The sequence below is a fragment of the Penaeus chinensis genome, chromosome 4 (genome assembly GCF_019202785.1).
Source record: "Penaeus chinensis breed Huanghai No. 1 chromosome 4, ASM1920278v2, whole genome shotgun sequence".
Classification (NCBI taxonomy): Eukaryota; Metazoa; Arthropoda; class Malacostraca; order Decapoda; family Penaeidae; genus Penaeus; species Penaeus chinensis.
The window spans coordinates 32115770-32130769 of NC_061822.1; the positions used below are offsets into that span (position 1 = coordinate 32115770).

The 15000-nt window shown below is 35.7% G+C and overlaps 1 protein-coding gene across 3 annotated transcripts in view; it reads left to right on the forward strand.

Moving 5' to 3' along the window:
* The window catches only part of LOC125024988 (integrator complex subunit 2-like), a 15987-nt gene extending 2384 nt beyond the window's left edge, over positions 1 to 13603 (forward strand). Inside the window, exons 2-20 of one of the 3 annotated variants that reach the window (XM_047612804.1) lie at positions 546 to 687; positions 1368 to 1584; positions 1738 to 1868; positions 2084 to 2293; positions 2525 to 2697; positions 2800 to 3000; positions 3133 to 3316; positions 6054 to 6202; positions 7358 to 7550; positions 7890 to 8062; positions 9165 to 9364; positions 9564 to 9713; positions 9951 to 10103; positions 10442 to 10619; positions 10796 to 11066; positions 11679 to 11786; positions 12006 to 12225; positions 12527 to 12700; positions 12865 to 13603. In XM_047612804.1, coding sequence (XP_047468760.1) covers positions 546 to 687; positions 1368 to 1584; positions 1738 to 1868; positions 2084 to 2293; positions 2525 to 2697; positions 2800 to 3000; positions 3133 to 3316; positions 6054 to 6202; positions 7358 to 7550; positions 7890 to 8062; positions 9165 to 9364; positions 9564 to 9713; positions 9951 to 10103; positions 10442 to 10619; positions 10796 to 11066; positions 11679 to 11786; positions 12006 to 12225; positions 12527 to 12700; positions 12865 to 13025 — 3388 coding nt within the window. In that variant the 3' untranslated portion in view covers positions 13026 to 13603. The remainder of the gene's footprint in view (positions 1 to 545; positions 688 to 1367; positions 1585 to 1737; positions 1869 to 2083; positions 2294 to 2524; positions 2698 to 2799; positions 3001 to 3132; positions 3317 to 6053; positions 6203 to 7357; positions 7551 to 7889; positions 8063 to 9164; positions 9365 to 9563; positions 9714 to 9950; positions 10104 to 10441; positions 10620 to 10795; positions 11067 to 11678; positions 11787 to 12005; positions 12226 to 12526; positions 12701 to 12864) is intronic. The other 2 variants (XM_047612806.1, XM_047612805.1) reach the window with 2 other exon arrangements.
* Positions 13604 to 15000: the final 1397 nt, after the last annotated feature.

The window sequence follows — 15000 nt, forward strand, 5'->3', positions numbered from 1 at the left end:
AAATCTTATTCATGCTTACGTTGCACAAACAGGCTATTGCATTTAAAAAGAAAAATATTTCAATATTTCATTATATATTATTGTGATATTTAAATGTATTGATATTGAGATGAAATTATTCTGTAGATGTTCACGAACTGATATTTATAAATGTCATTATCAAATGCCATACATATGTTTGCAACAAGCAAAATTATATGTAGGAGTGTCTAACGCAAACTTCTGAAAATACCAATTTACCCCATGGTGGGGTCTAGCAAGCATTTGGTAGTTTCCTTGTTTATAAGTTACCTAAATGACCCCTCTAATTTGAAGTGGAAATTGGTCTATAGGCATATATATTGGTTCTTGTATAGAGACTTGTTTTCTACAGTTTTCTCGTTTGTGTAAATAACCTTTCTCTAAGAGTGAATTTAGGTCTATATCCTCAGGTTGTCAGTATGATTATCTTCAACAAAAAAGTCAGATAGGTTGCTTTATAGAATGAAATCTTGATTTTGTCTTTAGTGTATATGAGTTTTGGCATTTGTGATTTTGTTTTTCAGACAAAAACTTGGAGGTGGAAGCCAAAGTGAGAGCGTCCTTGTTCAGAACCTGGCCAATGGACTGGCACTTGAATTTGAGTGTTCGGACCCCACGAGAAGACTGCGTTTACTGCTGTCAGAATTACTATTGGTCATGGCACAGGTAGGCTTTTTCCCTCTTCTTAATTAGATTTCATTCTTGATAATATTTCTTTGGGATAATATGTGTATGTTGAGTCTGTCCTCTTACATTTATAAATGTAAGATGACAGAGTCAGCATTTCAGTAATTAACTGACATTGCTCCATTTGTTCATATAAAGAGTTTATGATAAAAAGGTCATTGTTCAGAATAGGAATTGTTCAAAATATGAAGCAACACAGTGACCTTCATGCTTTACATTTTGGGAAAAATCAACAAGCCACACCCACATATATTCAGTAACATAGAGCTTGAACTGGTCCCTCCTATAATGATGAGCTCCAGAGAGTTCAGTAAACTCTATTCTTGCTATTTATATGGGCAATTCTTTTGCTTTTGCTATTACATAGGCAGTGATGTAACTGGACTTATCCACATGAGCATAGGTTCATAGACTTTGATGAGTAGCTAACAGTGTCTCTGTCTGCAGATTATTTTCTTAAACTAAACTGTGTTGTTTTATTCATTTTATATTACCATTACCTTATTTTTTCTTTAGACTACTTTGATTTGATTTTATTCTGAACATTTACAAAAAATAAAAAGTTTATTCTGTAGTATATGCTTAATTACTTTATCAGATTATGGAATTATATTCTAAATGTCCATTGCTACAATTAACATTTTTCTTTGTTATGGAAGATTCGTGACCCACATCAAGATTTCTACCACAAATCATCCGAGCTGTTCGACAACCCATGTTACCTTGAGGAAGTGAGCGATGTGCTGTGCATTGCGCTTGCTGAACTGCCTGCCCTGCTCCCCCCAGCAGAAGTCGCTGAAGCTCTTCTCCACGTCACCAATGGTCCGACGTTGATTGCTCGAATGGTAGCAAATCAGCCCGATTGTTTTAGAGAAGGTCAGCAAATGAGTGATTTATATGATAGAATCAGAAATATAACACTGGATGCTTTAGTCTTTTTTATGATAATTGAAATAATTTCATCACTGTTTGGTTTTAGTACTTGTTATTTTAAACTTTACATTTTAATTTTCTTTCATTTTTGTACAGTTGTGACTGGTTTGGTGATGTCTGGTGACAAGCAGGATGAGGACACACCAGGGGGTTTGCTGCGCCTCCAGGCTGTGCGAACATTGTGCCAAATGAATCCTAGTCAGGCACTTAATGTTCGGGCTCTTTGTGTGAGTTGAATTTGCTTTGCGGAAATTGCCAGTAGTAAGGAAGTTCTGAAAAGCTGAAAATCTTTTGTAGTATTTGTAAGAGCCACTAATTCATTCACCAAATTAGTGTTCCCATTTTATTGATACTTTTTTCACATTATTTAGGCCTGCTCTATCCGTTCATTATGCTACCTTTTCTCATTTACGTTCTGATAACATCTACTTTCCATCTGCAGGTAGAGCAGTGTCGGATGCCGGGCTTGGCCGTGTATCTAACCCTAGATGCAGGGAAGGCAGGGTCAGGTGTGGCAGGGAGTTCTGGGTCTGGAAGCAGTATTTATGGAGGTGAAGGCGGCGATGCAGTCAGCTTCATTACAGGTTTACTCCTTTCGCACAATCACCAGCAGCGTACTTGGTTTGCGCATTTTGTTAAGAGTGGACAAAGGGTATGTGAAGTCCATTATTGCAGTGTTTCTCAATGTTATTCTATTTTTAGTGGCATTCTCATTTTCACCGGAAGATGTAACCTAAAAAGGAGATTTACATATTATGTTAAAACTCACACTGGTTGTTCTCATCTTTATCTCATTCATGAATAGTTCTTTTCCTCTCTGAATTATGCACCTGTGATTTATTTTTAGCAATATCACAACAATAATTTATTTCTTGGCATACAGAGAAAATACGAACAACAGGCTTCAGCACTGGCAGCTCTACGGACAGATCTGAGTGAGCGCCTGAGGAATCTCCTCCTCTTCAATAGCAATGACACACTGCCAGACTCACAGGTCATTCATGCAACGGCTCTGCTGAGACTGTATTGTGCTCTCAAAAGCTTAGCAAACCTCAAGTAAGTTTTTTTGCACTAGTATCGATAGACTCAAGTTGTTGTTTACTTGTATTAAATTTGCAATAGTGGACTGAAATTCACTTTCTCCTTTTTTGTCTTCAGATTCAGTGAGGACAAAGAGATTGGGTTGCTTCTCCAACTGGTCACTTGTCACCCACCGCCATCAGCTGCAGGTGTGAGGTTTGTGAGCACCGGTCTCTGTATGCTCATTGCATGCCCCTCACTCATCTCGTCCCAAGAGAATGAGCGGAAAGCATCTGAGTGGATCAAGTGGTTGGTAAAGGAGGAGGCTTACTTTGCTGGGTAAGAGATCATTTATTTTGTTACACACTGGTTTTGACTGACTCTGAAAATACAGTCCTCATTAGTTTGATATGTGTGATGATAACACTGAATACAACCTCTTTTTTTTTTAACTTAAATTCATATTTACAGAGCAAGTGGTGTTTCTTCTTCATTTGGTGCTATGTTGTTATTGATGGCTATACACTTCCATGTACAACAGCTGAGTGCCATCATAGAATTAGTCAGTGCAGCTCTTGGGATGAAGGTTCTGACGAGAGCTAATAACCTCTCCCGAATCAAGTATATCTTCACCCATGATGTATTTACAGAACAGGTGAGATTGTAAATTTTGTTTTTGTAGAATGACCCCTTTTTTTTTTTTTCTTCTTCATCCATCTCCAACTATTTGAACCTCCCTGTTCTTTACTCATTATATATATGATTTTTACCTTCCTTGGCAACTGTGTTTGAGGAACATAATGTTGTTAGACTCTTTACAAATGAGTTTGTAATATTGTGTGGGGTAAGGCAATACACTGGCTAATGTGATATAGCTTCAGTTCATGTTCTGATAGGCAAATTTAAAACTTATCACAGATGAAGATAAATTATTATGAAAATCATATACCATTAAATGACTGTGAACTCAGAAGGTTGCATTACTAAATAGGTTCTGGTCAGAGCTAATTGTCTTCTTTTGTTGCTAACCTCAAACTAACTGGCCCAGAATTTGGAGACTCAGTTGGTGAAGGTAGGCCTTAGGGTGACATCCATTCCTTACACACTCATTTGATCTTGGAGAGGCACCAGAAAGCATTTGCACATTTTCCTTCTTGCCCTCTACGCAAGATTTAATTTTCCATGTCTTTTTATTGTGAGATTCAGTACTTTGCTGGAAATGAATAAAAAATTATTTATATTTTTTTTTCTAAGAAAGCATTGAAGGACAATTTTCAAGAGGGAATGCAGTAATGAATATGGCTGGGCAAGGTTAACACTCAAATCTAGTTGCGTTTCACCCCAAAACACTTACCTTCTCTTAGCTTTCTGTGTTAAATTACACTTTTTTTTTTCTTTTTTTTGTTCACTATGTATTATAGTAATTCAAAATACATGGAAACTTAATCTGATCAAGAAGAGCTCAGAGTGTCAATGCTCCTGTCCAAAGCAAAACTTGTTATATAGTTTTATACTTGGTAAGGTAGTAAAGGTAACTAAGAAGGAAAACAATGGGAGAAGAACTTGCAGGTTACATTGGATCCAAAGAACCTAACCACCACTAATATATGCCATTACTGTGAAAAAGAAGTTGAGAATACTTGTTTATTGTTTATTTGGTGTGATATTTAGTCAGTGAATATCAACCTAGAACTTGTGTTGAAGATTAAAAGAATTATGTTATATGTATGCATTGGCTGTACAGAAGAATAATATGTAACCATTTTATATCAGAGTGGAACGTATGGGAAGGCAGATCATTTTTATTCTTCATGATTGTTATGGACATACATGTTATATATACTTGTTTGTTAGGATTTATAGCATTTTGAGAATTTTATTAAAATAAATGCACATTTTCCAAGGATTTTGTGAGAATGTTTTGCTGATAATTCTTTTTCATTCACTTTTTCATAACCACACTTTCTGTATTTAATTGATTTTGATGCTCTTTGCTTTTCTTTTGGCCTCTACCTGATAAAAATATCATAGGACCATTGTAAATCTCCATAGTGTGTAGACGTAACCCTTTCTTACAATTTTTATCAGTGAAGAAAAGGTTCAAAAGTTTTCTTTGTATGTACATTCATACCTTCCTACAGGCTGTCACAGACACTGAAAGCAACAAGAAGAGGAGCAGAAATATAAATTTATTTTCTATCTCATTTCATTCATGTTTCCTGTTCAACCTTTTCTTCGCTCACTTTCTATTTTCTTAACACTCACATTTTGACTACCTGAAGGTGCTTTTCCCCTACAGAAAATCATAACAAAGATTATTAATATGAGAAAAATAGTTATTTGGAATACACTTTAATATGGCTTAAAAAACATGACACTGCTTATTATGGTAAACTTTATATTCCTTGTTCTGAAAATATTTCTTTGCACTATCAGGGTTAGTGTCACTTGAACAACGATTACCAATATCATTTTTGTGTCTGCCTTTGTGGTCATTCTTCTTGTTTAGTTTGTGTGCTTTTTACTTTAGGCAAAATAATATGAAATATCCAGCAAAATAACTAATTAATCTTGGATGTGATTACAATAGAGATTTTCTTACATACATCATCAGAAAGAGTCAGATATGTATTTATTCATCAATTGTAGCTTTTTGGTTGCGATATTGTATACCAGGCTTGTCTCTTTACTAATAAGATGTTTTTCCCAGGCGAGAGATGCATCTCTGGTGTATTGTTAGGTGGTGTTTGTTAAACTTTCTATATTCTATTGTTAGGTGGTGTTTGTTAAACTTTCTATATTCTATGTATGTATTTTTCAAGATACACATTTTGCACAATGTTGCATTCACACTTTTGATGCCATTTTGTTCTTTGTTGCATGTTTTCTTTATTTTTTTTGTTTAATAAACATTTGTATGGTGGCCTATTTGAGTAGTTTTCATGATAACATTCTTTTCTTTTGGAACTTACTACATGAAAATTACAATAAACCAAAAATATATTGCAAAGTTACATAGGCCAGTTTTTGGATTCAAGCACATATCATCAACTATGAAACAAATCAGAAAACACAATGCATATTAGTAGTTTTTATATTGTTTTTTATATTCCTTTAGAAAAATACAGCTAAGTAGTAAGAATTTTATGCAAGATTGCAAATTAAAATAAACTGCATATTCTGTATAATCATTGTAGTATTGATTTCAGGATTTCTTTTCAGGTAATCATATCTACCAAATTGTAATGAGGCAGAATATGAATGTGCATTTTTATTATTAATTTGTTGATTATTACTTTTTTATTATTAGCATTACCTTTAGGATATGTAATAAAAGACTATAACAAGGCCTATCATGCTGTAGCTGAAAAGAATTTTGTTCTTTTCTGCAGGTTGTAACAGCTCATGCTGTCAAAGTACCAGTGACATCAGGGTTAAATGCAAATATCCCTGGCTTTCTTCCTGTTCACTGTGTGTATCATCAGCTGAAGAGCAGAATGTTCACCAAACACAAGGTCCCCATCAAAGATTGGATATACAAGTGAGTAAATCTGGTGAATCTGATTTTTTTTTCTTCATTAATTTAACAAATCACGGAAAAGATGAAAATGATGAAAGTATTGTGCGTTTTATTAAGGTGATGCTTGGTATGTAAGATTATCAGAATTTCAAAAATACAGTACGTGTTTGAAATAGTCTTTGGGATGATTGTGAGACTACGGCAATGTGCTTAGGGGGTAAACTTGACCCACCATAAATTAGCATAGTTGTCCTTGTGTCAGACTTTATTTTTAAGTCTTCTTTGGTGATGAAATCTAATGTCTGTTGCCTGAAGTCTAGGGAAGGAAAGGGGAGAGTGTCATTAGTTAAACATAGACAGTCACTGAGAGAGGGTATCCACTTGTTCCTCCTTCCATGTAACTTTGAGTGGCTGTTCACAAAACAAATTTTACAGAACAGAAAAGTTTACTGTAAAGCTACTGCTTGGTAGATTTACTCAGAAATTTGGGAGAGTGTTGAACTTACCGGGGGAGTGAAGGACCGTCCGTGTAATTTGCAGTATGTAAATTATCTAAAAAATAGGTAGCAAATGGGTATCAGGGTGAGTTCAGTGATATCATTACAAGGACCACATTTACTTGATGCACAAAGCAGTCTTTGTAGTCTGTTGTCTTTGATAAACATAACTTCATGCTATTTTCACCCCAAATCAAATGTGTGTATGAGTCAGGCAAATATTATGACTGCTACACACCTTGGAGTATTAGTAACAGTATTATGATATAGAATGTTATAGGCATACATAGGTAGGATAACTAAAATAAATATGTAACTCTAAAGTTTCTGTGGTCATTTAGCAATGCTTTATTGATGGTAGTTTCTTTAAGTGTAGGTCCTAAGTATTACATTATATAAGTCTTTATAATAGTAAACAAAATTTATTCATCTTTCAGGGAAAAATAAATAAATTATATATATATATATATATATATATATATATATATATATATATATATATTAGAATGCTTAATATACCAATATATATAGGGTATGTGCCATTTTCTTCCTTAGTTTTTTCAGTCTTTATTTTATTATTACCATTGTTATTCTAATGTTTGTTTTTGTTTTTTAAGGATTATGAAATTAAAGCAATTATTTTTTTAAAATATATTCATGACTTTTTTCTCCTTTGCAGTCAAATTTGTGCATCTGTAACACCACTGCATCCAGTAATGCCACAGTTGATAGATGTGTATGTCAATTCCATTATCTTACCTGCCAGCAAAGGAGGCCTTTCCGATACCTTTAATGAGCCAATTTCTGAGGAAGAAATTATGTCTGTTTTTTCACAGTCAATATTTACTGAAAAAGCTTCTTCATTGGTGAATGTATGTATGAATAGTTACACTTTTTGGTTGGATAACTAATAAAGATACTTAGGGTATTTGAATATGTTATAGTTAGTTATAACTTCATGAAATTGTAGAATGGGTAAAACTTGTTTATACCAAGGTGATTACTTATATGAATGTAAGTACCTTTTTTATTATGATTATTTATATTATTTTGAAAGTAGTATTTAACTTAAAATTTTGTCATCTCATCAGGATGTCTTCACAGCCTTAGGAAATGTATTACTGGTTACATTTATGAGAGAAATGATAGTCAGTTTTTTATTTTTGTCTTGTCTGAGGTCCTCAGTTTTAATACACACATTCCTTCCATAGCAGAGCTCAAAGCCGCCAACTTTACATGCCACTGCACCCTTCCGAAATCTCAGCAGAAGAAAATCACTGCTTCGAGAAAAGTCTCCATTTATGTCAGGTGTCTCGGCTAGTCACATTATGCCTTCTCCGTCAGTCAGGACACATCACCGGACTTCCAATACCTCTTGCAATGGGTGAGTGCGGCTGTAACAGAGTTTTGAATGTTGTTTGTCTGTAAGTTAACCCACTGGTAATGGGTGATTTGATGTCATGGTGTGATATACTGTGAGTCTATGTCCTTATTGTTAGGAGGAGTTCTTGCGTATGCCTAGGTATGAGATTTTACTCATCATTATTAGAATAAGTATCTAGTGAGAATTGATTTGGGAAATAGAATTTGTCAAAGATAGAATTAGCCTTGATTGACACCTCCATTTTTTTCAAATTATTAAGTTAACCCACGATGCCAGGATGGCAAAAATATATGCCATGGGCATTGTGTTTTTTTGTTTATTAATTGTCTTTGCATATAGGTGAGCCACCTTTGCATATAGGTGCTTAATCACCAAATCATTAGTCCTACCTATGTCTCCTATTTACACTCTTCCATGTTTTTTTAAAAGATTTTTTTTATTAAAATGAATTATATTATAAAAACTATAATGTCAATAATGATAATAATAATGACATTACAAAAAAACTTTTCCTTAAATCTCAAGGAATGGTGAGATCAGGTGAGATCACATAGAAATAATAACTGGCGTCTTGGTGGCTGAGCACTTGTGAACAGATTTCACAAAAGAAAACCTCAGTAAACAGTGTAATTACTTGGCAATAATGGGTTAATGGACATGACCTACCTGAGACTTAGTATTTCAGTGTTGGTGTTCATTTTATGGAGATACAATAGTGTTACAGATTATGTTAAATTACTATGAAACTCTTCCAGTACTTCTTCATTGGTTGGAAGTCCATAAGGTCAGCAAATTTAACAATGGTAGTCTCACATGGTACCTTGATGGTTGGTGTTGTTATGTATTAGCATTAAGGCTTGTTAATTTTTAAACTTTGTTGGTTAGCAGTAGAGACACTGTGGCTTAGATTATGTTGCATAATTGTTTGGGAAGTTTTGGTTGTAATTTTTGCTTTGCTGTGAGTCATTGCATTTATAGTCCATTTAGTATATGAGATCCACCAGAAGAATATCAAGATTAGAGTTAAGAGAAAAGTTCTAGTGAGAGATTGTCTACAGGAATATGGATCAATGTGCTGATGAAAATGTATAATGCATTACAGTGTAAATGTGACATCAGTGATGACATCACAGTTGTTGCTGTTGTATTACTTGCTGCTGTATGAGGACGTGCGGCTGAACAATACGCTCCAGCTACTGGCAAACAGCAGACGCATCCATTCTTACTCTCCGCATCTGTTTGCTCAGTTACCCATAAGGTACCTGCTCTCACATGCTCAGAAGGAACAGAGGCTATATGCAGGTTTGTTAATGTATATTATTATTTCTGGTTTTACATAAAAATTATGTTAACACAGTCACTGTTATATTCATGTTTTGATTTGAGAAACATGTATTTACATAGATAAAAGTGAATGGTAATGTGTAATGACATCAAATATTTACCTAGGAAATACTCATCACACAAGTATATTTTCAGTCCTTTATTTCACATTCCTCAGGTCTGTTCTCGCCTTTAGTAAAACTGCTTGTGAGCCATTATCCTCAGCTGTGTCTGGTGGAGGACTGGCTTTATCAGAGCCCATCAGCTAACTCCAGTCTGGGGATCTTGCCACCTCCAGTGCCTCTTGATCCTCAGTCTGTAACTAAAGGTGATGTGTGATTGGTTGTTGCTGTGGGAAGATGAGGGAATGTGTTTTTTCATTTCTTCATGTGTGTATGTGTTTGATTTTTTTTTTCCTCTCTCTTTCCTTCTTTTGTTTCTTTTCCTCTGCTCTCTCTATATATGTTTGATTTTTAAGTAATATACCACTGTACCAAATGTGTTTTATTAAACTGCACACCCATGTCAGAAAGAAGAATAATACATTACACTAATATGTCCACAGCCATGGAAGACGCTGCTGACAAACCTGGAAGGCTCCTCATCGTGTTGGACCGTCTGATGCGTATGCCTCCTCACCAAGTGTGGCCTTTGGCTGCCCCCATCACTGCCTCTATCAAGTGCCTCTTGCAACCTGGAGTGCCTCGGAAGGTCCTAGGTTGGTCCTGAACTTGCTTTAAGTTTTATTTATTCTGCTTATTCAACTTGTTTTTTCTCTGTGATTCTAGCCTATTCATATTTTGCAAGAGAAAAGGCATTTTTTCACTTACTGTGTTCATATTGAAAAGTTGTATTGCTCTGAAGTATTATCACTCTTAATATACATATTTAAATGATTATGTATCCATTTTTATTATTCCTGGGAATTTAGTTCACATTGTGTTAACATTGTTAAGATAAAGCATCTTAGTATCATTCTTTTTCATCTCTTTTTCTCTCTACAAATATGCTGTAACAGAAATGGAAAAAAAAATTGTATCGTGGTATCTATTCCAGACACATACAGGCAAGTTTGGATGAGGCTAAACTCACTCTTTCCTCGTCGTCTCTGGGCCATGTCTGTTGAGGGTCTACAGCCAGAACAGCCTCAGAGCAAGTTGAGAAAGGCGCTTACAGAGGATGACATCATTCTGGATCCTCTGTATGTGCTGCGATGTGATCCAAGGGTTAATAGGTGTGTGTAACTTTTTATTTTACCAAATGGCATTTTCTTAACATTTTGTTTGTCACATGATGAAATTACATTGTGTGAAGTCGCCTTTTCCTTTATGAATATATCTAATAATTATTTTCCTTCTTTTTCAAATAAAATTGCTAATTTATTTACTAAAATCTCATCAATGTCAACAGGTGTGCCCCTCTCCTGCAGTTGGTTATATACATGCTGCAAGTGTATCTCCTGTCTTCACGCACATTCCTATCTCAGCAAATGCAGAACACACCCCTAGTGAACACTCCACACACTCCTGTGGGGGGAAATACCACCACCCCTCCACAGGCTCTTGAGGAAGAGAGGGAGAAGCTTCGGGGAGCTCTTGTGCTCACTCAGGAAAGTGCTGCTGTACAAATCCTGTTGGAGGCCTGTCTCATGAACAGTGATGAGAAGGTGGGCACCCTTACAGTAAGTGACTGAATTTTTAAAGTTGTTTTTGGTGAAGGATTTTATTACATCCCCAGTTGTACTGTATTGCCGTGGAAGGAGCACAAGGACTAAGGAGTATGTCCAACTTCACTTCTGTTCTTTGTTATGAAAAAATGAGCTTGTGCAACTTCTTGACTGTCCTATCTCTTGCTTGTGTTTTTGATTGTCTGCTGTATGAGAAAAAAATTGTTTTGCACATAGCTACTCAGTAGAATAGAATGGAATGTCAATCATATAATGGTAATTGTATAAGTGAATGGTATAGATATATCACAAATGCACATCAGAATGTGCGTTAATGTCTGCTATATAAAATCTGGATATGCTTAGTGTTGAATGATAAAGCTTTCTACCATTTCTGCCATTGCTTGCTGTTCTTTTATTCTGTGTTAGACATTAAAAGTGTTTTATTTGCATAGAGGTTATGATTAAAAAAAAAATTCTTTGCTTACTGCTTCTTTAGTTTTTTTATTGTTTTAAAATTGTTATCCTGCATGATAATAAAAACGTAATTTGGAGTAGTCTTGATGTAAGAAATGAGATCAATACAAACGGTTATCGTTATCTAAATTTCTCCCTTCCATTTTCCAGGATGGTGCTGGAGCTCTGACTCTCCAAGAAATAAGAAGTGTTGCATGTTCTTTCATCCACCAAGCCTTTCTGAAGGACACTACACTGGCTAAATTAGTACACTTTCAGGTATGTTGAAAGCTGTGTAATTACTATTCATATTGATGCAGTTTTTGTTGTTTAACTATTTTTTTTTTTTAAGAGTTTTGATGAAGATGTGGAGGACTTTATTTGAACTTGTGAGAAAAACATTTTGTACTTTTATTGTTTGTAGAGCTGTAATTAATTAGTATTCCTCAGAAAAAAAAAAAACTCAACAAGTACACTCAGTAAACACTTTGTCTTCAGGGTTACCCAGGAGAACTCATTGGGCCAGTTGTGCGTGGTGTTCCCTCCATGCACATTGCCATCGGCCTCAATTGGATCCCGGAACTGCTTCAGCTACCAGACTTGGACAAGCAGATGTTTGCTGTCGAGCTTACATCCCACTTGGCCCTCCAGAATGCCATGCCTTCAACCCTGAGTATTTCTAGGCTGGCAATCAATACTTTAGCTACTCTTCTGTCAGGTAAGAGTGATGGCAACATTTATGGGACATGAAATGCTTTTTTTTTATTATCAGTGTCAGGTGTTTTAAGCTTTACCATTAAACAGTTAGAGCCTTAGTATCACTGTAAGATAGATTGTGGCTGTTGATGAGGTATCGAGAACAAGCAATAATCTATGTCTGTTGAATGCAACTTGTATCCAATCAGACATGTTATGCTCCTGCTAATCTTACAGTTTTGGATTGTGTTCAGAACATTATCTAAAGCAACAGATTTATGAATATGAGCTGAAATAATTCTAAATGCTCAAAATGTTGACAGTTCTGGGGGAAGAAGAAAGACTATCCATAATGGAAGCCTCCTTGCCATCTTTGGTGCGTATTGGCCGAGCCTTCCCCTCCCTCATCGACGATCTGCTCCACTTGCTGGTGATGTATGGACGGGTTGGTGCGGCACATTCTGCCCTGTCTACTGCACCATCACCTCATTCAATAGGTAAAGAAATACTTACTTTTTTTTTTTGTGACTCTCAGGCATGAGGTTGAATGAATATATATTTCTTGCAGGCAGAAATAATTGTAGGAAGAAGAAACCCTAATGTGTTCTTTTGTATGAAATGAAGAGAGAATGACTAAAATATTCTATTTTCTGTGTTTCAGCATTCCTCGACAAACCAGACTATGAGGAAGATGTGGCTTGCGAGACCATTCCCTGGCTGAGGCCAAGAAAAGTGCCGCAAGAAGACAGCCTTTACGCACGCATCATATCTACCTTCAAGGAGTTGGTCATTGCTAGTACAATGACCCACAATCTGTACTGAGAAATTTCATTGTGCAAACATAGCATCATATGTACATTAAGGGGGAATATCCAGTGAACAGATTCTGTATGATTGGAAAAATACACTTTGTTGGATCAGAGACATGCAGTGGTTTGTAAGTTAGGGGGCTAGTTTTGTTGCATAATTTAATTTGTCATGTGTTGTCATGTTATTGATAGAGAATATAGAATAGCCATTGGCTATTGATGCAAAAATAGAGACTTTGGAAGTCTAAAAACTTTTCAGATTGTTAAAAAATTCGGATCAGATAGTACTTTAAAAAACCCAAGGGAAAAAATCTGAATTCAAAAGGAGTTGCTTTAAATGAATAAATAGAATATACCAATAACCTGTACTTGTTTATTGGAAAAAAATTAATATGAAGTTGTAAAGTAGGCAAGTCCAAAAATTCTATGGACAATATTTTTGTAAGGTCTTTTTTTTGAGAGCGTGCATATATTGTTAAGTAATCGTGCAGGAATTTAGTTGCCATTATTCTTTTTTTATTTGATTTCAAAGCTACACAGGTACTATGTTAGATTTTGTAAAATTACAATAAAATATATAGTAATACAAAAGAAAATATATTCCTCCCTTTTACTATGAACATGAAAGTGTAATAACCATTGTGTTGTTAGAGTTTGTATATGGTTATATGGATATATTGACTACCTGAATATGAAGAAACTTGCTTAGAAAATTTGTGTTTGTTTTTGTCATTATTATTATTATTTTTATAGATGAAAGATTGGATCGAATTAGTCAATTTGACAAGTTGAAGATCAACAGATATGCAAGAGTCATTGCAACATAAGAGAAGATAAACAATATGATGCAATTTTCCATGTATCTGAATGTATTCCTGTCATTAATGTAGGCAATGATAAGGATGATAAAGTGAGTGCGTGTGCGTGTGCGTGTGCGTGTGCGTGTGCGTGTGCGTGTGCGTGTGCATGTGCGTGTGCGTGTGCGTTTTTTGACATCATTAATTCTGGTACAGTAGAGTTCACAGTAAGGATAATCTTCAAGTAAAACTGTAACCACCTTTAATGATTATGTTGACTTTAGTGTTATGAAGATAGCAATCATAATGACGGAAATGGCTGGGTGTTCGTATCCCCAAACTTGCACCATGCTTAGAAAAATTATCCAGATAAAAGGTGTTATTGAAAGACAGCCTTAACCCCAAATAACAGAAATAATTAATTATACGCAAACGGTTCCTCTAGTGCCCGAAAACACCACCCTTGCTCTCTGGGTTTATTGTACCTTGGCAATGGGTATTGTTTGTGCTGAGACTGAGGTGCAAGACGTTTGCAATAAAAGTCTATTTTTCTATACCTTGATTGTGTGTGTGTGTGTGTGTGTGTGTGTGTGTGTGTGTGTGTGTGTGTGTGTGTGTGTGTGTGTGTGTGTGTGTGTGTGTGTGTGTGTGTGTGTGTGTGAGAGTGTGAGTGAGTGAGTGAGTGAGTGAGTGAGTGAGTGAGTGAGTGAGTGAGTGAGTGAGTGAGTGAGTGAGTGAGTGAGTGAGTGAGTGAGTGAGTGAGTGAGTGAGTGAGTGAGTGAGTGAGTGAGTGAGTGAGTGAGTGAGTGAGTGAGTGAGTGAGTGCGTGCGTGCGTGCGTGCGTGCGTGCGTGTACGTGTGCGTGTGTGCGCTAGTCTAAAATGTGTTTGTGAGTGTTCGTGCGCATATATGTGTGCTTGTGCCTGTGTTTAGGGGGGGGATAATGATGTTACTAATAGTAATGATAATTATAATGATGATGACGGTGAGAATGGTCATCATCACCAGCATCATCTACACAATTGTAGAGTATCGCTTCCACTCGAGCGTTGAAAAATAGAATTCATTAATATTAAAATTATGAAAAGCTCTGAGTATTAATCATTCAAAACATGAACGGTAGCTGCGTTTAACCCAGATATCACGTAGACGAATCTATAGTTCCGGATGAATAGGAATAAGGAACAATAG